Source organism: Eptatretus burgeri, chromosome 2, assembly GCF_056783735.1.
Source record: "Eptatretus burgeri isolate ZD-2024b chromosome 2, Ebu_testis_v1, whole genome shotgun sequence".
Taxonomy (NCBI): Eukaryota; Metazoa; Chordata; class Myxini; order Myxiniformes; family Myxinidae; genus Eptatretus; species Eptatretus burgeri.
Genome location: NC_140962.1, coordinates 152436835 through 152463883, shown reverse-complemented (window position 1 = coordinate 152463883; position 27049 = coordinate 152436835). Strand labels below are relative to the sequence as shown.

The window sequence follows — 27049 nt, the reverse complement described above, 5'->3', positions numbered from 1 at the left end:
CCAGTCAGTTGGGATGATGCCCGTGTTCCAGGCAGAGCACGGAACTGCACACAACGACATGAGTGGAGCATTTCCACCAGCCTTGAGAAGTTCAGCATGGATGCCACAGATCTCAAGAGCTTCACCCCATTTCAACCGGTTCACCGCAGCCTGTGTTTCCACAAACGAAGGTGGACCACAGTTGATTTGAGGGTCAGCAATAGGGATAGTAACACCCCTGACATTCAACTCAACAGGTAGTGAATCTGCCTGGTACAGCCGCTAAATGTAAGCGGCCCAGCGGGCCTTCACTTCGAACTTCTCTGTCAATAGCCCACCACTCTCCGCTCTAACAGCAGTACACCAAGGGTCGGGCTTGGAGGAACGCAATGCACAAATTCCCCTGTAAGCAGGACGATAATCACTTGACCACAGGTGATGCTCAACCCCCTCCCCTCAGATTCCTCACACACAGGCCTCCTTGTCCACCCTCAGCACATGAACAGCTTTACGCCTCAACTGCCTGAACAGCTCAGCTCAGCTCTGCCATTAAGCGTGGCCCTGCGACTCTGGCCAATGGTATCCAGTGTTCCTTGAGACAAAATTCTCTTCACCCTCCGGTGAGCTCCAAGACATCCACCAGCAACATCAAGGATGGTGGTCTTGAAGGCACTCCACAACTCGTCAGGATTCCCAAAGGCACCCAGACCCCCCCCCCCCATCCCAAATCCCCACTCAGCTTGTTCGCAAACTCCTCAGCTACCCTCTCATCCTTGAACTTGCCAACATCCAGCTTATGCTGGGATGGTACCATTCTCCAAGATTTAAGCTGCAACTTCAGAGTTGCTACAAGCCTGTGGTCGGGATTTAGTAACTGAGCACTGAAGGAGACACTGTCGTTCTGGATCATCTTCCAGCGACCATCACCGAGCACATGGCCAATCTCCTTTGCCACACCACCAGCGTTGGAATACCAAGCCCAACGATGAGCCTGTGGGTGCTGAAACCATGAACCGGCCACCCTAAGTCGATGACTTCTTGCAAGGTGAAGGAACTTAGTGCTATTCTGGTTCACAGTTCCAGACCCATGACCAACACATGTCTCATAACCATCCCTTTATCAGTTCCAGTCGATGCATTGAAATCCCCCAAGACAAGAAGTGTATCTCATCTGGGGCACTGATCAACCACAGACTCTAGTGTGGCATAGAATGCTTCCTTCATGGTGAGATCACTCGCCTCAGTCGGAGCATAAACAGAGACCAGGGAAACAACACCCAAGGAGTGACGAATCATTAGTCTCATAATACCGTTGTAGTTGCCGGGTTCGGGGGCGAGGAACGACCGCAAGATGGAGCAGTTGGGCTGTCTCCCACCGAACACACGGAATTGAAGGTCGTCACCCCGGATAACTGCGAAGTCGACGGGTCGCTTAATGGACCGTGGATGCCAATATTTCAACCGCGTAGCGTAGGGTTATTCGTCTTTAGCCAAAATACCTAAGTCACTACGCGATTTAAACTACCGGGGAAACCACACCCTTGGCCGGCTTTGTCCGAACCGAGTCGCTGTTACCGACTCAGATCCGGCGTAACCGAGTGGGAATTACCAAAGCCGCGCCGGCCCAAATAACAATTTACGGCACAATCGGCCTCACTCTAACTCAAACCTGAACCATGCTAGGCCAATGATAGAAAGCACAGAAAACGAGCTGGTACATTTAACAAGAGGGTTTATTTTACAAATAATAATCAGGGAGGGAGACACAGAGCAGGGTTAAACCGACTAAAATGCAATGTACAATGAGCAAGGCACTTATGCGGTTCTACTTATAAGACTGGCCACAGACAGACAGACACACCCACACCCAAAAAGAAATGGCGCAAACTGGCCTTTATTCGGACCCTCCAGCCGCGGAGGATAGGCAAGCTGGGGTTAGAGTTTGGTTGGGTACCTGGCCGCCTCGTACGGTTTTACCGACCCGCACTTGTGGAGTTTGGAGTCCGTGGAAGGGAACGGGGATCCCCAGCTCGAGCGCTCCAACACAACCCACCATGGTGGGACTCGAACCCACGAACCAGAATCCAACGAGCTCAGCCAGGATCCTACGAACGACCCGGACAGCCACGAACGATGACTGACGACCAGCAGAGCCCAGCAGACCATTAGCAAGGAACGATTTGCAAGGAGTCAAGGAGCCAAGGAACCCCCCCCCCCCGGATACAGCTCGCGATCCTTCTTATCCCTCCCCCGTGCGGGGTGGTGTGATCCGCTCTCGGGTAACTCGCCTCCGGATTGGACGGGGCGTTTTCGGGTGTCGTGGTGGCCAGCTGCGATTGGAGGAGGGGTGTGTTGGCGTCTCGGTGCTCCTCCCCCGAGAGAGGCCCTGTTGTCTTCCCCAGTGTCGACAGGGGAGACATTCTTCTTTGATGGGGTGGAGTCAGAGCTCCGAGGCGAGGGGGTGCCGTCCACGTCCGTAGTCAGAAACACGTGCGTTATGGCGCCGTGGTGTTGAAGTGAAGGTTGGGCGGGTGAAGCGCTTGTTCGCCCGCAGAGTGCGACGAGGAGTGAAGTGAGGGTTTTGTTGGCGTTGGTAGATTTAAAGATGTAAAAAACCTGACTATAAAAGAAACCCGCAGCGCACACATGAAATTAACCCATTAGACATAGGGGACGGATTCTAACTTTCCACATATACTTAAAGAGTTAACTGAACTATGGGACTGCTGACTGTCTGTGTGCAAAAGGCTTCCAAATTCGGAACACTACGATCGTTGACCGGTGTTACCTCAACTATCATTGGAGTCAGATTATTCGACACAGCTACAGCAACTCCTTTGATATGGTAACCAACAGAGCGACCAGACCAATAGGAGGTGCAACCACCCGCCATGATCTTGCCATTATCCAGTCTCCAAACCTCAGAGAGTGCTGCAATACCGACGTTCAAAAAGCTATCCCTTCGCTTGGTTCTTCTTCTTCAAAATCTTGTGTTCAATTCGACATTTCTTTCATGTTGTGTCTAAAAATTCCAGGTGTTACAACGCTTCCTTTCGCCACTTTCAATTATCCTGCACCGCATCCATTTTCCAAAGAATTTAAACAAATCTCTGATCTTCAAATGAGAAAAAACCCATTTTGCAATACTTGTTCATCCCTTTTTTTTTTTGGTATACCCTGTCGAGGCTCGTATGAGAGTTAACACACAACGCACAGCGAGGGGGACATGAGACAAGAGTGGCGGGAGTGGGAAGGACAAAACAGTGGGGAACAGAGACATTGGGAGATCTGTGGAAGGGAGAGGGATTGAGCAGGGAATATGGGGTACACAAGATGGACATTACAGGGACTTTCAGGAAGGAAAGCAGGGAATTTGAAGGAGGTGGGTTTGGGGTAGATTAAGGGTAGAAAAGATTGAAAATTTGGATGGGGGATGATAAGAGGTGGTGGTGAACAGCTGTTTTGAAGGCCTGGAGGGAAGAATGGGATTGAACAGAGTGAGGGAGTTTATTCCAAAGGCGGGGGAAAAAAAGAGGAATGAAAGAGTGAAGGTGAGCAGTGATTTGTGATTTTGGTAGTTTTACCAGAAGGGGGTTGTTGGCAGACCTTGAGCGTCCTGTGGAAATATGGTGGGGACAAATCGCAAACAGAGCAGTGGGGGCGACACTGGAGAGGAGACGGTAGAAGACAGAAAGACCACCGACCTGCCTGTGGTGAGAGAGTGAGAAGGCCAAAGACTCAGCATCATCGTGGGAGATGCCAATGATCCGAAATGCCTTGGTCTCCACAGCGTGAAGCTGAGAAAGGTGGGAGGCAGAAACACCAGCCCAGAAGGGAGAGCATTACTCCATCAGGCTGTGGAGGAAAGCTTTGTATGTGGTCAGTTGCTCAGGTGTGCCATGGAAGGACTTTGCACGACAGAGGATGCCCAGTCAGCGACTGGCTTTGGAGGCCAGGTTGGAAATGTGGCTTTCCAAGGAAAGATCATGGCAGATAGTAAGACCCAGAAGCTAGAAAGAAAGGACTTCTTCCAGAGGATTGTTGAGAAAGTATATAGGGGGGGGGGGCTCCAAACGGTCCGTTCGGAGAGACACAGTGAGAGTGAGATTTGTCTGGATTAAAAGACATGTTCCACGTGTTGGACCAGTTTGTGATTTTACCCAGATCTGCAGAGAGTGAAGAAGCTGCTGTTTGCTGATCTGAGGGATGACTGATGGTACGGCAGAGGGTGGAGTCATCAGCAAAGAGCTAAAGAGAATTTTACAGAGTCGGAGAGATCATTGATGAAAACTAGATAAAGAACACGGCCCAAAACGCTGCCTTGAGGAACTTCAGCCTGGACAGGGATCTTCCATTATTAATCGTTCTATTTTTTGCAACTTCAGTGCAAATTAATCACACCTCCTAAATCTAGTTCCTCCTAACTTCTTCCCTGTTATACCCTCTCCTTACCCCTCCCATCTCCCACCCCCCATCCCAGCATCTCTCCACTATCCTCTACCTCACAAATAGTTCCCCCTATGAGAGAACAAACTGTATGGTTTTCAAATGTCTCACACTCTCATTCATCACACTGCGCAATATCTCTATCATGCTGTCAGTCTACTCGTCGATTCTGCTGCTCTGATGTCGTCTCAAAGACGACTTCAAAGCAGGCATCTCCTCGCTGTCTGCATTGCGATGGCAGCCTGCCTGTTCCTTTCTGTGAAAACTGAATTATTAATTGAATACATAAAAATGCAAAATTAACTTAGTTTAGTGCTTTTGATAAATTATAATTCAATCAATATGCATGCTGAGAAAGCTCGTAAAGAGCAAAACACACATTTCTTTAATTTGGTCGTAAACAACCTTGTAAAACTTTATCTATCCGGTGACCATCTTAATCAGCAGTAGTGGGGCAACTTAGCATAACAATTGTGCATTTTGTGAGGAAAGCACCAAATTTGGCACACTAGTAGCCTATCATATTATGAACAGATTTGGATATTGCGCCATCTCAATTTCAGCCGCTGATGGCTGTGGCAGCCATTTTCCACTGCCATCAAAAATTTTGAGATGGCCCAATATCCAAATCTGTTCATAATATGATAGGCTATGAGTGTGCCAAATTTGGTGCTTTCCTCACAAAATGCACAATTGTTATGCTATATTTAGCTAAGTTGCCCCACTACAGGGCAAAACATGACTCTCTCCTATGCACCCCCCCCCCCAGCCCCCAACACTCCTTCCCGGGGCTGTAAACAAATTCCAAAACAAACCAAAACTCCTCTATGTAGCGAATTTGGAGTCCACAAAGTTCCATCTGATACCTTGGTAAAAACTGTATGTATACACTCAATATTCTATGTAGTCTTAAGTCTTTGGCTCGCAACATCATTGAGAGCCGAAGCCTTCCTCCTGTGCAGAAGAGTATCTTTTGTTTTATTTAAGCAACAGCTTGTATTGAATTATAGTTTCCTGTGACTAAAATTGCTCCTACATTCCTCTCTTCTCACCTCTTACCAGTACGCATTGTCCTTAACAACATGCATTCCAGAATTCAATGTCAAACGGCTTAATCTGTGGATTCGGGTCCCTCTGCATACTTCGGTTATACAAGGCTCACCCTCTGAGGACTTTTTGCAATGCAACTGGCCGGTCATATTGTTACGAATCTGGAAACCATGTGCACTCAACATTCAGGTCCCAAGGTTAGTTATATCGATAAGTATGTGTACAGTTAGAATCCATCCCCTTCTGTCTAATGGGAATTACATGTGTGCGCTACGGATTATTTTATAGCGAGGATTTTTACATCAACAACGCCAACAACAACACTGCTCGCAGCATTGTCCGAGCTCTTCGCGCGCTCACAAAGCGTTTCGTTCTGGCCTGGCGCCAAATAAGGGAATGCGTCATTTTGCGGGCAATGGGCGACGAGCAGATCAGAGCCAGGGCGGTCCTTTGCAAGAAGGCGGGGTCCGCCCAATGAGAGCAGGCCACGGATGAGCGGACCACGCCTGAGGACGAGGAAAGAAAAGAAAGGAGGAATAATTGCGGCCCGGTCTGCTCGAGCGCGTTTCGGTCTGGTCGGCAGTTTGACTGCACCGCACGCATCCGAGGCATCTCGTCTGGCGCACAACGACAAGAGGTCGACCATCTCATCACGGGAGATCACCTCGTCTCGCCTCCTCTGGGTTCGGCTGTCCTGGTCCATTCTTTGCCGACTGGTGCTCCGGGAAGGGATGGACATCCAGCCGCGCGCTCGCGGCCAGGTAGCCAGCCATCCTGACTCCCAGCCGAACTATTCTCTGCTGCTGGAGAGCCGAATAAAGACCATTTGGGTCAGTTTCTCTAGGGTGTGCGTCTGTGTGTGGGCCCGTCTATAAGTAGGAATTGTTAAGTGCTTTTTGCTGTACATGATTGCATTGCTTAGTTGGTTTAACTCTGCTCTTCTGTGTTCCTTTCCCCCCTATTGTAAATAAATATTCATATTGTTGAATGTTTCAGCTCGTTTCTGTCCTTTCCTTCATTGGCTTAGCACGGTGCGTGTTGGGAGAATAAAAAGGCCGTTGCTGCAGTAGTTGTGCATTTGGACCGATAGGACCTTGGTAACCATCTGCTCGGGTTACGCACGGGTCGAGCACGGTTACGGCTCGTACAGTTCGAGCTTCGTTGAGGGTGTGGATTCCTCGGTAGCTCGCCACGTGGGCCTCTAGGTATTTTGAAGATTGGCAAATAACCCTGTCCCACATGGCTGAATTACTGACGATTCATGGTCCTGTAAGGGACCCTTACCTTCAGAGTTATCCGAGAGTAACGATCTGAATTCCGGGTGTTCGGTGGAGTCGACTCTGCTGCTCCAACTAGCGGTTGTGCTTGCAGCCGATACCCGGCCCACAACAATATTCATCCTGTGCGCACCCACTGGACAAGATCCTTTAGAATGTGTTCATAACTGACCTTTCACCCATTTGTAACCTGCTGAAGTATATTTTACAAACTGGTTACCGAAGATAAGTTTCCACCTCGGAAGTCGTGAGTCAATTCAAAGCTGCAATGAAATCTGTGACATTTGTACTCTCTTACTTTGGGATTTTTTTGAAAAATCATTCTGGGTTACGTTTAATCAGCACTCGTGTTTTAAAGGTAGACAGTAAGGATTAATAAATCTCCCTTATAAAATATCCTTCTGTCTCTTTTCGTATGTTGGTTTCACCAGGAAAACAACAAACAGCACACATTAGGGTGCTTCAATATTTTCTGCCGTGACATCCTCCAGGTAACTGGTGCACTCGCTCCGGTGCTTCGACGTGGATGTGTAACAGGATCTAAACCTAAAGGGTCTAAAGGGTCTTAAAAGGTCAAAAGGGTATAAACAGGCTTAAAATGATCCAAACGTGTCGAAAAGGTATCAGGGGTCCAAAAGGTGCAAGGGCTCTAAAGGTACACACATCTAAAATGTACGTTCCAATAGTCCATAATGAATAGACGTACTCACGGTCCATCTCACGTTCAAACAGTACGTAATTAATAGACATACTCACGGCGGTCGACCAAGACTTCACCTCAACGAGGGTCACCATCCACCCATGTTCTTCAGTTTTATATACAGTGTATACATGGCTATCAAGTGATTCAGTTGAAAATTGACGATTTGTGATCTTTACCTTTGACCTCAAAAACAAAAGGCTTCCAGCTTCTCACTTCCTCCACGAGGTGGTGACATTTCGTAAAGATCGGAGTAAAAATATGACTTGTGGGTGATTGACATACAAACAAACAAAGATAGAACTAGAGGGGGAGTACTCGGGAGAGTGCAAAACCTCCGCCGCCAATACTGCTGGGTCACTCAAGTGAACCTTATTCATTAAATATGTCAACAGTGCTGACAGAGTTATAGTTCTTTTCTCCATTTTTTTTTTTGGGGGGGGGGGGTTGGAAATCACTTAAAACATGTAAAAATGAAAAAAAAAAAAAAAAATCTAAATTTTGTTGAAAAAAAAGTTGCAAATATTTATTTTTCTCCAACAATTTTTTTGAGGGGGGTTGGAAATCACTTAAAACATGTAGAAATGCAAAAAAAAAATGTTTTCTTTTTTTTGGGGGGGGGGGGTTGGAAATCACTTAAAACATGTAAAAATGCAAAAAAAAAAATTTTTTCTCAAACTTTTTTTAGGGGGGGTGTTGGAAATCACTTAAAATATGTAGAAATGCAAAAAAAAAAAAAAAATTTCTCTAACAATATTTTTGGGGGGTTGGAAATCACTTAAACATGTAGAAATGCAATAAAAAAAAATCTTTTTTTGGGGGGGGGTAACAATTTTTTTGGGGGGTTGGAAATCACTTAAAATATGTAGAAATGCAAAAAAAAACATTTTTCTCTAACAATATTTTTTGGGGGGGTTGGAAATCACTTAAAACATGTAGAAATGCAAAAGAAAAAAATTCTTTTTGGGGGGTAACAATTTTTTTGGGGGGGTTGCAAATCACTTAAAATATGTAGAAATGCAAAAAAATTTCCCTTTTTTTGGGGGGGGGGGGGGAGTAAATTTCTTTGGGGGTTGGAAATCACTTAAAACATGTAAAAATGCAAAAAAAATTTTTCTCAAACAATTTTTTTGGGGGGGTTGGAAATCACTTAAAATATGTAGAAATGCAAAAAAAAAATTTCTCTATTTTTGGGGGGGTAACAATTTTTTTTGGGGGGGGAGTTTGAAATAACTTAAAACGTGGAAATGTAAAAAAAAAAATTCTCTAAATTTTTTTGGGGGGAAAACAATTTTTTGGGGGGGGTTGGAAATCACTTAAAACATGTAGAAATGCAAAAAAATTCTTTTTTTTTGGAGGGGGGGTAAAATAAATTTGGGGGGGGGTTGGAAATAACTTAAAACATGTAGAAATGCAAAAAAAAAATTCTCTAACAATTTTTTTTTGGGGGGGGGGAGGGGGGACCAAGTCCAAAATTTAATGGCATGATCCTTGGACCATACCTAACCCCCCCACTAAGTTTCGTCAAAATTCGTCGAGGAGATTTTCCGTAATACTGTTCACAAACAAACAAACAAACAAACAAACAGAAAGGGGTGAAAACAGTAACCACCATCCATCTTCGAAGATGGCGGAGGTTAATAACAGACCAGACCAACCAATACACTCGTGACTCCTCCATTTCACAAGTAACAAACAAACCAGACAGACAGACAGACAGACAGACAGACAGACAGACAAACAGGGGTGAAAACACAACCTCCGTCCACCTTCTGTGGCGGAGGTAAAGAGAGAAGTATGATGGAAGGAAAATGAAAGGAATGAAATGGAGTATAATGAGAAGAGATACACAGAGGGACGAAGCACATCAGGATTCCATTAGTCAAGCTTCCTTGTAATATTCCATTCTCTCAAAATTCCCCTCACCCTCCTACCGTTTCTCTTCACTTACAAAGACTTCTGCAGGAGCTCAACTCAAACTCGTCCATTTCTGGATGCCTCACCGGCTCTTCTGTGGAAATCAGCAAATATGAATAAACATTACAAGCTGTGTAATTACAGTATCTTGATTTTTCGTTTTACAATAATTACTTCCTGCTTTGTACAGGATGATAAAACAACACGTGCGGAATAAAAACAGCAGAAAAACACGTGTGGAATATCCGTTTAATTGGAGCTTCTCTGATGCACAATACAACTGACAAGACCCTGCACTGTTCTCCACTGTACCGTGCAGCATTTTATCATACTATGCTGTAGTATACTCACTGTACTACACTGTACCATATCACACTGCATGACAGGTGCTGCACCACACTAATGTACCATTGTATGATACAGTTCCGTTCCACAAATACTGTACCACAATGTACTGTACTGTACTGTACTACAGGCCATCTCGACTAAATTATCTCCACCATTCAGCCCAGAACCTGAGCTGGAACCGGGATGAGGAAGAACTCATGTTTGTGCCAATCTTGAATCAAGGAAAAAGCACAAACTGTTGAATTGAACCAAAATGATTCATTGTACAAGTAAATGTCTCATAGGGAATTTATATTATCCTTGGTTAAAATAATCTGTTGATCGCTTTTGCATCTGTAGCCATTTGGCTGTATCTGTGTCTTTCGCCATTCTTCTCAGATGGCTAAATGGATATTTGGCAAACTTTAAGAGGTTCATCAGTGAATACCAGGGAGTGACTTGGACAAGAAAAAGTTTTTGTTTTTCAAAAAGTTCGATTTTCTTGGATTTTTTTGTTGTTGTTGTTAAATCGCTTTGTCATCCCTAAGGCTTTGTATTTTGTGGCGACGTGAAAGGTAATATTAAATGATCACTGACCCCATTCCTTAGTGGGTATAGGGAAGTATTTTAAGCCCTGACAAAATTATCTTTTTTTTTGTGTACACTGTCGAGGCTCATATGAAACACACAGAACACACAGAAACATACAACAAGGCGAGCAGGAGACAAGAGGGGCAGGAGAGGGAAGAAAAAAAATCAGTGGGGAACAGAGACATGAGGAGATCTGTGGAAGGAGAGGGATGGGGTGGGGTACACAGGGTAAAAACATGGACACTACAGGGACTTTCAGGAAGGAAAGCAGGGAATTTGAGGGAGATGGGTTTGGGGTGGATCAGCATTGGTAGAAAAGATCGTGGTTTTGGATGGGAGAAGATAAGAGATGGTTCTGAACAGCTGTTTTGAAGACCTGGAGGGAAGAGTGGGATTGAAGAAAATATGAGAGTTTGTTCTAAAGGTGGTGAAAAATAGGAATGAAAGAGTGAAGGTGAGCAGTGATTCTTGATTTTGGTAGTTTTACCAGAAGGAGGTTGCTGGCGGACCTTGAGTGCCCTGTGGAAATATGGGGTGGGGGGGGGGAGATGTATCTCAGACAGAGCGGGAATAGGCCACAGAGGAGATGGTAGAAGACAACGACCACTGCACTGACCTGCCTGCAGTGAGAGTGAGAGACCTAAAGACTTAGCCTCATCACGGGAGATAACAATGATCCTAAATGCCTTGTTTTCCATAGTGTGAAGCCAAGAAAGGTGAGAGGCAGGACCACCATCCCAGAGGGAAGAGCAGTACTCCATCAGGCTGCAGACGAAAGCTTTGTATGTGGTCAGGGGCTCAGGTGTGCCAAGGAAGGACTTTGCACGACGGAGGATGCCCAGTCAGCAACTGGCTTTGGAGGCCAGCTTGGAAATGTGGCTTTCCCAGGAAAGATCATGGCAGATAGTGAGGCCCAGAAGCTTGAATGAAAGGACTTCTTCAAGGGGATTGCTGAGAAAGTAGATGGGGGCGTTCTAGATGGTCCTTTCGGAAAGACATTGTGAGAGTGTGAGATTTGTCAGGGTTGAAAGACATGTTCCACGTGTTGGACCAGCTTGTGATTTTATCCAGATCTGCAGAGAGCGAAGAAGCTGCTGCTTGCCGATCTGAGGGATGACAGATGTTAAGGCAGAGGGTAGAATCATCAGCAAAGAGATTAAGAGGATTTTCAGAGTCGGCTAGATCATTGATTAAAACCAGAAAAATAACAGGGTCCAGAACAATGCCTTGAGGAACTGCAGCCTGGAAAGGAAGAGGGGATGAAAGAACTCCATTAAGGGCAACATGTTAGCTGCGACAGGAGAGGAAGTCTGAGAGCCACGAGTGGAGATTTCCTTGGATACCATAAGAGGAGAGTTTGCTGAGCTGGGTAGGGTGCCAGACCGTATCGAAGGCACGCAATATGTCCAGGGAGATGGCTCTGATATCATGTCTGGCATTGAGGATCTCCATCCATTGTTGGAAGAGCAGAAGAAGCATATCCAGGGTAGAGTGACCTAGTCTGAATCCAAATTGATAACAGGAAATCAAGCCATTGGAGAAGAGGAAGGATTTAACGTCTGAAGCAATGATGGATTCCATAGCTTGCTGATGATTGGGAGAAGGCTGATTGGTCTGTAACTGCAGGGATCTGTTTTTGCACCTTTTTTATGCAGAGGGGTAATGTTTGCTGATTTTGAAGCAGATAGCAGATGACATGAAGCTGAGAGGGTGAATAGAAGAGAGAGAGGGTGAGCAAGATCAGCAGAGCAGGTTTTTAGGACACGTGGGCTGATGCCGTCTGGACCAGTTTGATCGAAGTTTGACAGCAAGCTCTCCACCTTGTCAGGAGAAAAAGACAGAATTCAGGAACAGCTGGGTGCTACTGGGTAAGGTAGGAACAGAAAGCGATAGGTTTGGGACATAAGATTGAGAAGCAAAAACGGAGTTTAGGCATTCAGCCTTTACACGTGTCGTGTCAGCTGTTCGGCCATTTGTGGTAAGGGAGGGGATAGAGGGGGAGCATACACCAGAAACAGATTTGATTAGACACCACCAGGATTTGGAGGAGGGAGAGAGGTTTGCAAGTTCAGACTTGAGCTGACAAAGATGTTTTCTGGCTCTCCTGAGGGTAGATACACACTTGTTCTGAGCTTTATGGAAGGAACTGAGATGGCCTTCAGTTGGATTAGCCTTCCATGAGGTGAAGGCAAGTTGTTTCAGGACAACTGCCTCACCACAAGCTTTAGTGTACCATGAGCGGGAGGAAGGGTATGACAACTGAAGACAAGATGGGATAAATCTGTGCATGAGAGAGAGCAAGTTTCTTTGAAAGAATTTCCAGTAGTGGGGCAACTTAGCATAACAATTGTGCATTTTGTGAGGAAAGCACCAAATTTGGCACACTAGTAGCCTATCATATTATGAACAGTTTGGATATTGGGCCATCTCAAATTTTTTGATGGCAGTGGAAAATGGCTGGCACAGCCATCAGCAGCTGAATTTGAGATGGCCCAATATCCAAATCTGTTCAGAATATGATAGGCTACTAGTGTGCCAAATTTGGTGCTTTCCTCACAAAATGCACAATTGTTATGCTATATTTAGCGAAGTTTCCCCACTACAGGACAAGTTGATGTCGGAGAAAGTAGAGATGGGAGACCAATCTAGAAGTTTTATGGCTGCTTGAAGTCCCTGCTAGTCGGCCTGAGTGAAATGCCAGACTCGACGGCACTGAGGTGATTCTCTAATTACAGCCAAAGAGATGTCTACTTTGACAAGTACGTGGTCAGAAGAACCGATTGGAACGGAGGAAGAACAGCAGATATTTTCAGCGAAATTGGTCAAAATCAGATCCAGAAGAGATGGAGTTCTGTTGGTTGAGATCCGGGTTGGGAAGTTGACAGATTGTGTCAGTCCCAATGAGTCACAGACGTCTTTTGCTGAAGTGCCGTGGCAGGTGAGAGAGGTACCCACACCCTGCCAACTGGCATGATGACAGTTGAAGTCACCACATATGAGGAAGAGAGAGTTAGGATGAGAAGATAGAAGTTGGTCCATGTTTTCAGAGAGCGAGATGTAAATGGAGTCATCACTGCAAGGTGGACGGTACAAAACACAAATAAACATGAGGTGGAAGTAGAGAGGAAGCCGTAGCCAGAGGTATTCCCGGGGGTGTGGGGGAGTGAAGGCAGTGCATGGAGAGTGAGGAATAGAGTCTTTCATGAAGAGAGCAACTCCGCCGCCAGGACGAGGCTCAGGTCTGTCATCCTGGAGGAGGGAGTAACCAGGGAGAGTTACAAGGGGAGTCAGAGGGCCTTGAAGGAGGAACATTTCTGTTTCGCAGATTATGTCTGGTTTGTCAGTGGCAACCTGAATGGAAGGATCTGGCAGCTTTGGGTGAAGGCCCCAGATGTTTGAGGTCCACACTGTTAAGGAAGACGGAGGGGAGGAGGTTTTGGGTGCAGGGGAGGGAGGGGCAGGGTAGGATGAGGAAGGAGGGGGGCGGGAGGTAAGGAGAGTTATTGAAAGAGTGTGGGGGATTGCAGAAGAGCTTGAGGAGAGTGCCGAATGAGGATGAGAAAAGGCTCGGTGGTGATGGGTTGCGGTATATTGGGAAGTAATGAGAGGAGGCAGAGGGCAGTTGAAGATTGGAGGAGGTGGACTGATGAGGTAGAACAGAGAGAGGGAGGGGGAGGGAGGCACCTTTGTGGATGTGAGGGGGGGAAAACTTGGGGAGATTGGAGGGAGAATGGTGAGAGGGGAGAAGGGTGAGAGGGGAGAAGGGTGAGAGAGGACAAGGGTGTGACGGCAGAGTTGAGTGAGAAGGTTGAGGGGGAAGTTTTTGAGAAAGGTGAGAGGGAAGCTTGGAGGGGAAGAGTGTGAAGGTTGCTTTGCGAGGGAGCATTCAGAGGGAAGCTTTGAAAGGGAGGGGAGACGATGAGAGCAGGCATGGCCAATGTGCAGGAGGGTGATGGAAGAGGTGGAGACAGGAGTAGAATGAGACTTGGTAGAGGTATGGTGAAGAAGGGAGTGGACAGGGGGAGGTACAAGATTTGAGAAGTTGGGAAGAAGGGGAGGTGTGCTGAGAGGTAGGAAGGAGTATGCTTGTGGTGATGAGTGTACTGATTGAGAAAGTTTGATATCTGTTAGGTTAGAATGGAACCCACAGATGTTAGAACACCACACACTTTGGGACAACAGAGCAGGAGATGATACTGAAGCAGAAGACAGTGAAGAGTTGCCAAGAGTGGAGGTAGGATGAGGGGCAAGATGGGAGGGGTAAGGAGAGGGGATAACGGTTTAGGGGTGAGGAGGAGGTTGATTTAAGGAGGTGGGGTGAATTGGCACTGAAGTTGGAAAAAAAAAGGATGATTGATGGAACAGGAGCATGCATTGCAAACTGGGATTTAAATTTTTTTTAAGTCAGAGATGTGATACATTATGTGAAGGATGCAATAAAGGTGCATTAAGAGAATGGAGAAAAGAAACAACAATTGGACTTTTTAGACAAGGGATGAAGGAAAGGTCGAACTGAAAACAGCCTTTTGAAGAAGAAAAAGAGTCGTGAATTGTGATACAATACCGAGAACCACACATTTGAAAGAGGAAGTTGTAACATTTTAAGAGACTGTTTTTATCATTATTATTATTTTTGATGAAGATTACGTAAGACGGAAAGGTTGGAAAAAAAAAAAGAAGGAAAGGTTGAAGAAAAATCGTGAAGGTGTTTGGTGAATTTGGATTGGCAAACACAGAAGGAAGCTGGTAGGTCGTTCGATGAAAGTTACACGAAGAAGAATAGGGGGTAGAGAAACTTGGGTACAGGAGGTGTTACGTGAGAGGTTAAAAGAATAAAGAATTGTTTTTTTTAACATTAGGGAAGATTAGGTAAAGGAAAAGTTGAAGAAAAAAAATCATGAAGTAGTATGGTGAATGTGGGTTGGCAAAAGTAGACGTGGTATATTGGAAGAAGAAGGAGGAAGAAGTCATTACAGAAAGTCACATGGTCACGTGGGATACAACGTGAGTTAAAAGGTAATTTTTGTTGTTGTTTTTTTCATATTTTAAGACATGAAATGGAGGGTGTAGTTGAGAGGGAGAGAAGGAGGGTGGAGGGAAAAGTGGAACAGCCGTTTTTACAGCCATTTTTCCCTGCTGAGCAGGGGTTTGGCTTTTTCTTGAGGCAATGTTTTATGGCCGGATGCCCTTCCTGACGCCAACCCTGGTCGCCTCTTACGACACACAGGGATATGGTACACCTATTCTAACCAGGGCATACACCGGGACCAGTAAACTGGTACTCATTTCGTCGACCTCGGAAGGATGACAGGCTGAGTCAATCCCCTGGTGTTAATTCAGTGGCCAATGGGGATCGAACTCAGGACACTAGGATCCCAAGCCAGCCACTATAACCACTAAGCCACCACCAGGCTGGTGGAGGGAAAAGTGGAGAAAATAAAAACTGATGGTAAAAAGGAGAAAATACAATAAACACGATCGTACACACACGAGGAGAAGGGTCAGCCTCAAGGAAACCAGATATGAAAAGACGTCAAAAACTCAACAATTAGCACAAGTTTTTAAACAAGACCAAACTAGAAACACACAGTACGCACAGAGATTACAAAATGACAGTATAAATGCGACGAAAACTACCAGAAAACTTGTCTTTTAGAAAGTTGGCAGAGACCCTGAAGCAGAATCGCTAAAAAAATTCTTCAAAATGCCAACAAGATAAGGACAGAACTGAGCAACACCGGGTACCCCTGCTCATGTTAAGATAACTGGGAAACAAATTGTATCAAAAAACAATTTCCTTTAACAATATATTTTTCACCTGTTACTCCTTCTGCTGATCTCACATTACTCTGGTATAACTACATTTGAAATAACACACCGAGTTGGAGTTGTTTTGCACAGGTTACCATAATTATTGTTGATCAAGATGTTTTCATCATTACAAATAGAGAGAATCAATGTGGTTGGCGTCGGAGCAACTCAGAGAAGTTTCCACACAATTCATCACGATATAATCAGTGGATGTACTTCATACGGTAAGTGTGTTTCACCAAAAATCAATGTATAGTGTGATAACAAAAATACAATTTCTCATCGACGACACAGCCCCAACTGCATCTTAAAAATAGGATTTCTAGATTTTTAAATTTAAGTCACTAAATAAATAAACAAATATATAGAGTATGTAGGTCGTGGAAATAGTAACGTACATAAATAAAATAATTCAAGGTGTGGTATTGCCATTAGCAGTGATGGTAAAGTGTAAAAAAAATTTATAAATAATTTAATATTGTGCGTTGCTTGTGCAGATGGTAAAATGTAATTAAATAAATTAAAAAATTGTAACTTTTATGTTAGTTGTGGAAATGGTAAAGTGAATACAATTAAATAATGCTTTCCATAAGTATAGAATCCTGCACTGTTCTCTCACATAATTTATCACAAAATTCGGAAACAAAATCATGCCCTAGCAGTTTTGGCTCTGATTGCAAAATCATTTGACATGCCTTATGCCCAGATGCAATTGCTTACACGCACCGAATATGAAAGAAACGAGTCCAGTCGTTTTTTGAGTGGAGGCTCAGGATGGACGGAGGGATGGACGGGCAGACTGACTGCCCAAAATATACAGTAGACCCCAGTCACGCTGACGCCCGATTCGGACCAAAAAAGCTCAAAATTGTTTGACCTTTATGTCTGAGCTAAACTATTCCTTTCCATCATGAAAAGTCTTTCTTGATGATGAGGAGTTTGGTCATCCTTTATAAATGTGACATGGGAATTTTGACAATATTTTTATAGAGATTGGTGTTTCAGTCTTTAATATTGTTGTTGACTCGGTCAGTCAAGATAACTCGAGTCTCAACACGATGAATCGCAAAGCAACCACAGCAGTCCCTCATCTCAGGAACCTCCTGCCTGATCCCGCATCTGTAACCGCGTTACCATACAGATTGAGATACTTGGTATGAGGGAGTACCGTGCCGGGAGACAATCATAACACATCATATCTTTGGTCGACATCACAAAGTCAAGTGACCACTGTCTTCTCTACCTGCCAATTGCTAGTTCAAGCAGATTCCCGCTTTGCCACCATATGCCACTGTCATGATGTAAGCAGGATGAGTCAGAAGACCAAATCAGGATGAGTCAGGATGAGTTTCACAAGTATATAACAAGAAAGGCACATACGTATGTAGAAGGCAAGCAGCAACAATTCCCCATTACCCACTATGTGACATTTACGATCCACGCAATGTTCGGGTACATACAGTCAACTGAGCGATCTAAGAAGGGCCCACATTCATCCGACAGAGATAGAGGTAGAGATACAATTGGGAGTAAGACAAAACACCCACTCCCCCACCTGGTGCGACAGGCTCTGGGAAGGCTGACACATCCCTCTTGGAGGTTGCACAAGCTGAAAGTTTGTGGCTCTTTGAGGGCTTGGCACGTTTCCCATGCCCTCGGTGAATGGTACCCTTGCGCTCTGTTCTTTATTTGCTGACGCTCTGGGGTGGTACCAAACACCGGCAGCCGCGAGGTTCACCCCAACATTCCCCCATGGCACTGAGATGTAATGACTGCTCCACTGCTCGCCTCCCTCAACCGTGCCAACTCGTCTGCACAACAATTGTGTAGCACAATGGACCTTCTCTTGCCACTGTCAGCATTGCAATCCACACAGAGTCGCCAGATCCACAAACCACGCACCGACACCAAAAGCCGCCACGAGTGAGACAGCAAAAGCCATCAGGAGACGACGAGCACCACCACAGGAAGACACCACTGAAAGACCACCACCTGCGAGAGATGCCGAGAGCGCCTGATGACCGGGCTTTTATCTTCCGTCCTTTAGCGCAGGACTCTCTACCTGTTGTTGCTCTTGATCTGAATACTTGCATACAAAGCCAGTACCTCATTGACGCCCGGCTCAAGGGCGTATAGTTGTTGCATTCCCGCTATTGGCCGACACGCTGGGTCCACTTCATGCTTTCCTTCCAATTAGTGATATTATCGGGAGGTGGGTATTTGTTACACTCGCACTTGATTGGTTCTGAGTTTTCGGGGTGTGTAACGATCTTGATTCCCTTTTCGATTCCACTTCGTGTTCTGGTGTCAGATTTCAACCAGTTTGAGCTGGTTCTCCCATTAGAAGGAAAAATGAGATGCAAGACCGATTCGGGAAAGAAGCATGTAACACAATGGTCTGTAGGGGATTAGAAACATCATGGAAGGGAAGACCATCTATTAATTACATATGCAATACATCTATTCATATGATGTTATACGAAATGCTGAACAAAACAGCTACTTTAGAAATAACTGTCATTCTAGTAAGACTAGCAAATACCACCCGTCGCTTTGTGATGGGAATACTCAAGGGGGGCGGAGGGGGGGGTGAGAAAAAGAGGAAAAAAACAGCCGAAGTCAAGCTGTCCAGAGATAAACACCGCCCGGACATATCCGGAGCCAGGCTGTCCAGAGACAATCTCCTGCCCGGAAAGGAGTTATTACTGAATAAATATGGTTAAAACTCATGAACAAACAAAATATGAATTTCATTCCATCACTACAGAAGCTAAAGGAGATATTGAAAAAAAAATGAGATGTAAAATTGAAAGACAATTATAATAATTATTGGATAAGAATGATAATGAATAATAATTTTAACTCCTTTTGTGGGAATGCTTCTTTGTTTTCTATAAAAACATCATTTCATTATTCTCCTTCTTTACAAACAATCCTCACAAAATGTTTCTCCTCTCTTTCTTGCAATTTATCAAAAACTGGAGAAGGAAATGAAACAAATTCAAATGAGAGGATGAAAAACTCTTATGACTGAAGTATTGGAAAGAGAAGATACAACTCTTAAGACCCAGTCACACCTTGCCGTTTTAGCCAGCTTATGCCGATTTTTGGAAAATTTATCTAAAACGCTGGTACATGTCGAATACGTTATGGGTAAGTTTTGATAACATTGAGAGCACGCTGAAAAACCCTGCCATACGTCGTAATACGCTGGCTGTAAATGTTGTACTTTTCGGTTGTCCTCAAATTTTCCATGCTTGAAATTTTAAGACTTATGCCAGCATATGACTCACACGTTCCGCATAACGCTGGCCATAAGTTGTAGCCACGTTACGCGATTGTTGACACACGTCGACACACGTTACTTGTAAGTTACTCATAAGTCGAAATACGTCGAGGTAATGTTTAGCGTACCCGAAACTTATTTCTAACCTATGAGTAACGTGTTGTCGGCACGTTACGCGATCGTTGACACACGTAGACACACGTTACTTGTAAGGTACTCATAAGTCGAAACACATCAAGGTAATGGTTAGCCTCAGTATTCCAGACTCCCTGGGGTTTTCTTCTTCTTCTTCTTCTTCTTCTTCTTCTTCTTCTTCTTCGGTATGACTGTGATGTCGACACTTCGATTTCTTGTGCGGTTATAATATAATTAAAAGGCTGCCGCTCAACGATTTAAATCATAACCACACTAGAAATCGAAGTGTCGACATCACCGTGATACTGAAGGAAAAAAAAAAACAAAAAAAAACAGGGAGTCTGGAACACTGACGCTAACCATTACCTTAAGCGTTTCGACTTATGAGCACCTTACAAGTAACTTTTGTCGACGTGTGCCAACGTTCGCATATCATGCGTACAACTTATTCCCATCACATGCGGAACGTGTGTCATACAGCAAGTACGTCGTAACATGTTTAACACGTTTATAATTACAAGACGTACTCACTTAATACGACGTAGGATAGCGTACTTTAGCGTTTTATTCACGCATACCAAACTTACCCATACCATATTCAACGTGCGCCAGCGTTTTAGATGAATTTTTCAAAGGTCGGCATACGCTGGCAAGATCGCCAAGGTGTGACTGCGATGTTGACACTTCCATTTCTGCAGCAGTTATGATTTGAATCGTTGTGCGGCAGCCTTTTAATAAGCTACGTCACGTCATCGTCGGCGATGCGTGCAGCGCGCTATGCATAAGTTAGACTATCGTTGAGCATAGGTTGGGAAGGCCGACAACAGGCTAAGCATTCGTTGGTACAAGTTAGCTAAAACACAACAAAACGTTCTGTGTCTGTTACTAATATGTTATGCATACGACCAACTCGTTATGAATACGTCCGAATCTTTAAAAAAAACCATCAAAAGTTCAACGTAAGCCAGCGTTTTAGATACATTTTAATACGTTGCCATTGCTGGCTAAAACGTCAAGGTGTGACTGGGCCTTTAGGAATAATTAAGATGGAATTTGTTTTTATATTAATAATCTCAAAAATGTAGAATATTGGGTGAGTAATCCTGAAGGAAATTCATATGAAGGTATCTTAATGAAATTGAGATAGCGGAATTGAATAATGTTAATATATAAGGAGAAATAGTTTTTCATTCAATCGTTGTGAAAACTCATTTTAAAATAACCTTTACTGTTAAAAAACACAATAGCTGATTCTGTTAGCACAAATATATATATATATATATATATATATATATATATATATATATATATATATATATATATATATATATATATATATATATATATATAGATATAGATAGTGTTTCATGAAATTATCAAGATTTTTTCCTTAATGAGTCATTATACAGCCAAAGATTTTGAAGATGATGACAGTGATGAGAGCATCTTTGTTGGAACAGAAGACAGTTATGATACTGAGAGTTTGTGTTCAAATGATAGTTATGAAAGTAGTTTTATAGATGATGATTATGAAAGCACTCATTAAAGTATGAGTTATATGTTAAGTGAAAACATACTATATAAATATGTTTAATCCAAACGATACACCAGGTATTGAACCTCTTGAATTCCCCGATACTCCATACGATTATGTTATTGAGAGAAAACAAACGGTTATGGATAGTTACTACAAAAGAGGGAGACATTCTTCTTGTAATTGTATTTATCTTTGGCAAACATACTTTCAACTCCATCGCCGCTCGATAAGAAATAATGCCAATACTTTTATTTTATTTAAGTTAAATTCAATAGATATAAATAATTTTTGGAGAGACAATTGTTCTGTATTATGTAGTAAAAAGGAATTTGAGGAGTATATGAAGCACAAGACTGGAAGATATAAATATATTATTGCAGGCCAGGGGGCTGGGTGAGAAGACCACTAGGGAGGAAAGCTATAATGGGTTCCCACCAGACTCCCCAAAATCGTAATCCGTCACACACGGATAACTCCGTGACGCAGCGGGTCGCTAACCGATCGTGAACGCCAACAACTCAACCACGTGACTTGGGGTCCTCCTTCTACAGTTTATCCAGTTACCTAAAAATAATCACGTGATCAAATTGCCGGGGGACACCCCTTCGGTACGCCTTGTCCGAACCGGATCACTTTATCGGATCAAATGCAGCCGAGCGACACTGCCAAGGACGTACCATCTAGAAGAACGGATCGTTGGGAATAAAGTCCCGGCTAGGCTAGGATACGGACCATGCTGGATCAATTAAAGAAAAGACAAAAACGAGCTGGGAACATTTCTACAAAGGATATATTACAGGCAGGCGAGGAAAAATATATGGCACAGTGAATGTAGTTTATTGATGTGTGTAAGTAGAGATAGCAAGAAATGTGAGGTGCGACAATAAAACAAGCAACTTACAAAAGCAGACACAGAGCAGAGTTATCCCAATATAATTCTAGCCTGATGTTGGCTCAGTGGTTAGGGTGGCGGCTTGGGTCCTGAGTTCAAGCCCCGTCATTCCGAGCAGGAACGATGAGTAGGAACGCAGACGGCCTCACGACCTGTCCTTTATAGACCCTGCGGTGCAGGGCGGGGCGCCAGTCCGAAGTGATGTGTCATCACTCGAATCAGGTGCTCTGGTTGGACCCCGGCCACCGCACGGCCCAGCCGCCATGACCGGAAGTGGCCTCACTGGACATCCGGCTAGCCAGAGCTGAGCTGCAGAATCGTCTTGCTCCAAACCCTGTGATATGAATCACCTTGCGATTTTTTTTTTGTGAAAAAAATTTTTTTAAATATAATTAACCCAAACACCCAATTTTCACTCCTGCACTTCCTTGAAGTTCCCTTGGTATGAATGCAGTGTCAGGCTGCGAGGTTTTATGGTTTTGGAGTTATGGAGGAGACGCATACTGCCATTTGTTCGTGGAGATAATTATTTACACCCGAGGACCCGAGCACCCGAGGAGCCACAGCCGCAACAATATATTTGCCACCCCCCCTTCCCCCATATTCACCCACCCTCACCCTCCATTAACCCCCTGTTCATCTCCCAATTACTTTTTCTTTTGGCTCTGTGCTTGGTTTAGAAACCACTCCGTGCTTTACCTTCTTCACGAGGCTCGACTCTGGACACAAAAAAAGTAAATCCACAAAACCCAACAAGGCATACAAACACTCTTGGAACTGCCTATCATCGTTCTCTTCTCTTTCCCATTTATAAGTTCTGGGAGAGAAAACATTCATGGAGGTCCATCCTTTACCAAACCGCTCATATTTGCTGGAGGATGCCAAATCTGGATGAAACCGGAAATCTCTCGTACACCAGTAATCTTTCTATACAAATTAAAGACTAATATTAACAATCTGATCTCTTTCCTTTTTACACAAATCAACTTTAAGAGTAAACATCTCATCTCCACAAACATGACAGTCATATATATATATATATATATATATATATATATATATATATATATATATATATATATATTTATATATATATATATATATATATATATATATATATATATATATATATATATATATATAACCAATACACTCCATCGAATTTGACATACTGTACTCGTACAAGCATTAACCTCACACTGCACCAATACACCACCAAAGAGACACGTAAAATATTTGTGATAATGTTTTGGTAACGGAATATATTTAGTCCCCATTTGCATCACATTTTAGTTCTTTATACACCCCCTTATGTTACATTAGTTCTTCGTGCCTGTTGTTTGTGTCTTTTATGACATTCATAAAAACAGTGCATTTCCTGGTTGGAATCATTTTCAAGTTTGTTTGACTGCCAGACAGGCAGAGTAAAAAAAAAAAAAATCTCAATCGTCTCTGTACATGCGCGATTGGGACAAATTTGGAGCCAAAGTACTGTTAAACTTCAGGATTCATGTTCTGCTTCATTTTCAAAATATAACATTCAATTGAAATTCAGCGGTTCCTCGTTCATAAACTGACGTTTGTCAGACGGACAGACAGAAATGAACCAATTGCTTAATCACACTTTTCGCTTCACGCGTGCAGAGAAATAAAGCATTGCCATTTCCACCTTTAATTTACTTTCCTGTTTTTCTCATATTTTATCTTTCCTTATTAGTTATTCTCTGAAACATTCATCTTTGTGTTACTCACTTGTTATCCTATCCACAAACTTCTTGTTATTGTTGGTGAGCGAGTCCAGATCCTTCTCCTCCTGAGAGAAGTCCAACAGTTTGGATGGTTTCACCTTCATGGATTGAAAGTGCAACCCAACCTCAATCCTTGGAATAAAAAGGAAAAAAACAACAATACTTTAGGTAGGGCAGGAAGTTATTGGGGGAAGAAAAAGTTTGTGAAAGATTTATTTTCATATCAAATATACGTTTTGTAAAAATGACTGGTAGTGAATCTTCCTAAATCTGGTGGTGCAACTTCTGGTGAAACTTCAGGTGAAATTCCCAAAATCCAGGCTCATTGCGAGCCTCCACTCATTTGCTCCTTTTTTCTCTCACCTATGGAACCAACTTCCTCAGTTTGTTCAATCTCATTTTCTCTCCAGGGCTTCAGGATGACTCTTCACAACTACTGCTGGTCATCCCTCATCTCTCCTGATCTTTTCTACCCTCATTAATCCTCCCCAAGCCCACATCTTCTTTTGGAGGTTATTGTGTTTTCTTCCCTCTCCTTTTTAGCTCTGTTGTTGTTTCATCCACAGTTTTCCCTTCCTCGAGACGAGGAATTAAAATATCATTTCATTTTTAGCTCACTTTGACAAGTCCGGTGAGCTTATGGGATCGAGCAGTGTCCGGAGGTGAGACAGTGAGTTTGTTAACACTTGTCATTATTGCTTGAATCAAACACACAATTTTGATGAAAGATGGCCACAAGCTTCACATCTGATGCCCGAAGAAGGTATATTGACTGTCAAAATCTGTGCTCATTAAGGGGTTTTCGAGAGTGTGTGTGTAAGGGGGGGGTGTATTAACCCCCCCCCCCCAAATCGGTGTTTGCTTTCTTCTAGGTGTTCTACGTCAAAATATGTGTTAGAAACAACACACACATTTTTGATGAAACTTGACCACAACCTTCATCACCCATCATGTACCAAAGTTTGTTCACAGCATTGACAATAATAATAATAATAATAATAATAATAATAATAATAATATAAAATAAGATCATGGTCTAAGAGGGTTTGAGTGACTGTTGCTCCTGATCCAAGTTAGCTTCAGGCCCCGTGGTCCTATTTTTTAAATCGGAGAAGGACCAAAAACAACCCATCATGATATGCCAGACAAATGTGATAAACATTGCAGACGTACCTCTTCACCAGATCCTTGAACCCCTGAAAACACACACAAAAAAACCGATTAATACAAGATTCCTGAATAGATGCAAGTTTTATTTTATTAATTCAATTAATGTAAGATGTGTTTAATTTGGACATTTTATGAAGAGCATTCAACATTGCCCCTTTAACACAACAGAATTATCCCCTTAACCATAATTTACAGGTGTTGGAAACAGATCAAGTCAGAACATGGTAGAGATCATTGCGCATGAACCATTGTATGTGCCGTTGTGGTTTATAAAGTGTTCACCATGACGAGAGATAAAAGTGTGGAACCAGCTACAAGCATAACATCTCAAGCACCGATACAAGTGGGACTTTTCCAGGAACAACATCTCACAAAGCAACGTACATGGAAACAGGTTCATGCACAATAAATTTATCGGAACTTTGCAATTAAACAATAAATCAAATGTACAGCACATGTCACTTTCACCACTTATATAAATGTGTAACTGGACAAACTACACCATGTATCAAGTTCCATAAACACATGAATGCTAGGTCATAAAAATAAAAATCCTGCTCCGATTTACACACGACATGTGTCGTGGGTATTGTGGGGTGTGCATTTATGTGAGGATTAGTGGATTTATATACCTTCCTGGTTCTTCATTTCTAAGGATTGTAAAGTACACCTTATCTTAAAATTACTGGACAAAGCATTGGCCTCAACATGAGCCTGCAATAGGCTCTCAACACATGAACGTTCATGATTAAACAGACTTGGCACAGCCTTCTTGAATATTTTCAATTAAACATTACAACATTTGTAATAAGAACCTCACTCGGTAGAGCGCATACCTCCGCCAGGCTGAACAGTTTACATTTTGTTTCCCACTGATAGGTCGGATCTGAATCCGTACCTCAACCGAAATCTAATCGGCTTGTTCTTGTCACCTAACCAACTCATCTACCCAGTTTTGTCATAACTCATCCACAATGTTTTCAAATATCATGAATATATATATATATATATATATATATATATATATATATATATATATATATATATATATATATATATATATATATATATATATATATATATATTGTTACGGATTCGCGCCCGCCGGCGTGCTGACGGCCACGTAACTCGAATCGCGGCACGTCGCCCACCGGACGGACAATCCAGTCGTGACCCTCTCGGACTAACGCCGGGAACCAGTCACGGGTGGACCTTTCGGTCTCACCGCGATCGAGCCAATCAGCCCCCGCGTGGGATAGGGTTGCTCGCCAAATTCGACCTACCTAAGTACCCACGCGGAGGGTAGACCGGGCGATCGCACCTCGCCGCAGGTCGACTTCGGACACGGGCCACTTAAGCGACCCGTTCCGTACTATCGGGATAACCGAGCGGTGTTATTCGTCGACCTCGACGGTTCGATTAATTATCGGGCGTATTCAGCCCACTACCAACCCTTTACGTGAAGCAAGATGAGGATTCAATGAAAGAAATGACGAAGCGAAGCGGGAAACAGTTCAACACAAAGCACATTTATTCGCGATGAACGGAAAGCGCACATATACAATTCCACCAAAAGCACATAGAAAAGGAAAACACAATGCAATTTACACAAAAAGCAAATGCGACAATGCAGATCTCATACCGATTACGCGAGCAGACGGCAACACTTATACAATTTTACTTCACAGACGGCGCCGACAACACATACCCAAAACCAAGGAAAAAGAACACCCTCAAAGATGAGGCGGGCCTGAGGCCGAGACCGGGTCGGGCCTACCCGTCTGGTGATGAGACGCGGAGCGGCGATGGTGCCTCAACTCCGCGGGCCTCGCGGGCAGTGTCTGGTAGGGGGTGGGAAAGGGGCCCCCTTGGTCGCACTATCTCAGCGCGGGGGGGAAACAGGAGGGGGTTGCTGATGCTCGGGGTATAGAGGATTCCTACTCTGCCTCGAGTCCCGTCGACGAGCGTCTCCACCTCGGCCAGGTCGCGCTGTCGGCCTCCCTGGGGTGCAGCTCCCTGCACGATGCGAGCACCCCCTCATCTGCCCTCGCCGCCTCTCCACAGCTCCGTCCCCTCCGCTCCGACTCCAACGCACACGACGACGACCAGCTCCTTCTTGCCAACTCCACCGCCCGCGAAGTCTTAACTCTCTCTTCCTCTGACTGACGAACACGGTCGCTTAT

The 27049-nt window shown here is 43.9% G+C and overlaps 1 protein-coding gene across 4 annotated transcripts in view; it reads right to left on the bottom strand.

Moving 5' to 3' along the window:
- The window catches only part of LOC147033580 (E3 ubiquitin/ISG15 ligase TRIM25-like), an 81433-nt gene that overhangs the window by 8654 nt on the left and 45730 nt on the right, over positions 1-27049 (bottom strand). For 3 of the 4 annotated variants that reach the window (XM_085856693.1, XM_085856675.1, XM_085856683.1), the window contains exons 5-7: positions 24870-24892; positions 23701-23828; positions 9404-9463 (exon numbers count right to left, since the gene is read on the bottom strand). In XM_085856693.1, the coding sequence (XP_085712819.1) occupies positions 9404-9463; positions 23701-23828; positions 24870-24892 (211 nt within the window). Of the gene's footprint in view, positions 1-9386; positions 9464-23700; positions 23829-24869; positions 24893-27049 lie in introns of all 4 variants that reach the window. The other variant, XM_085856702.1, reaches the window with a different exon arrangement.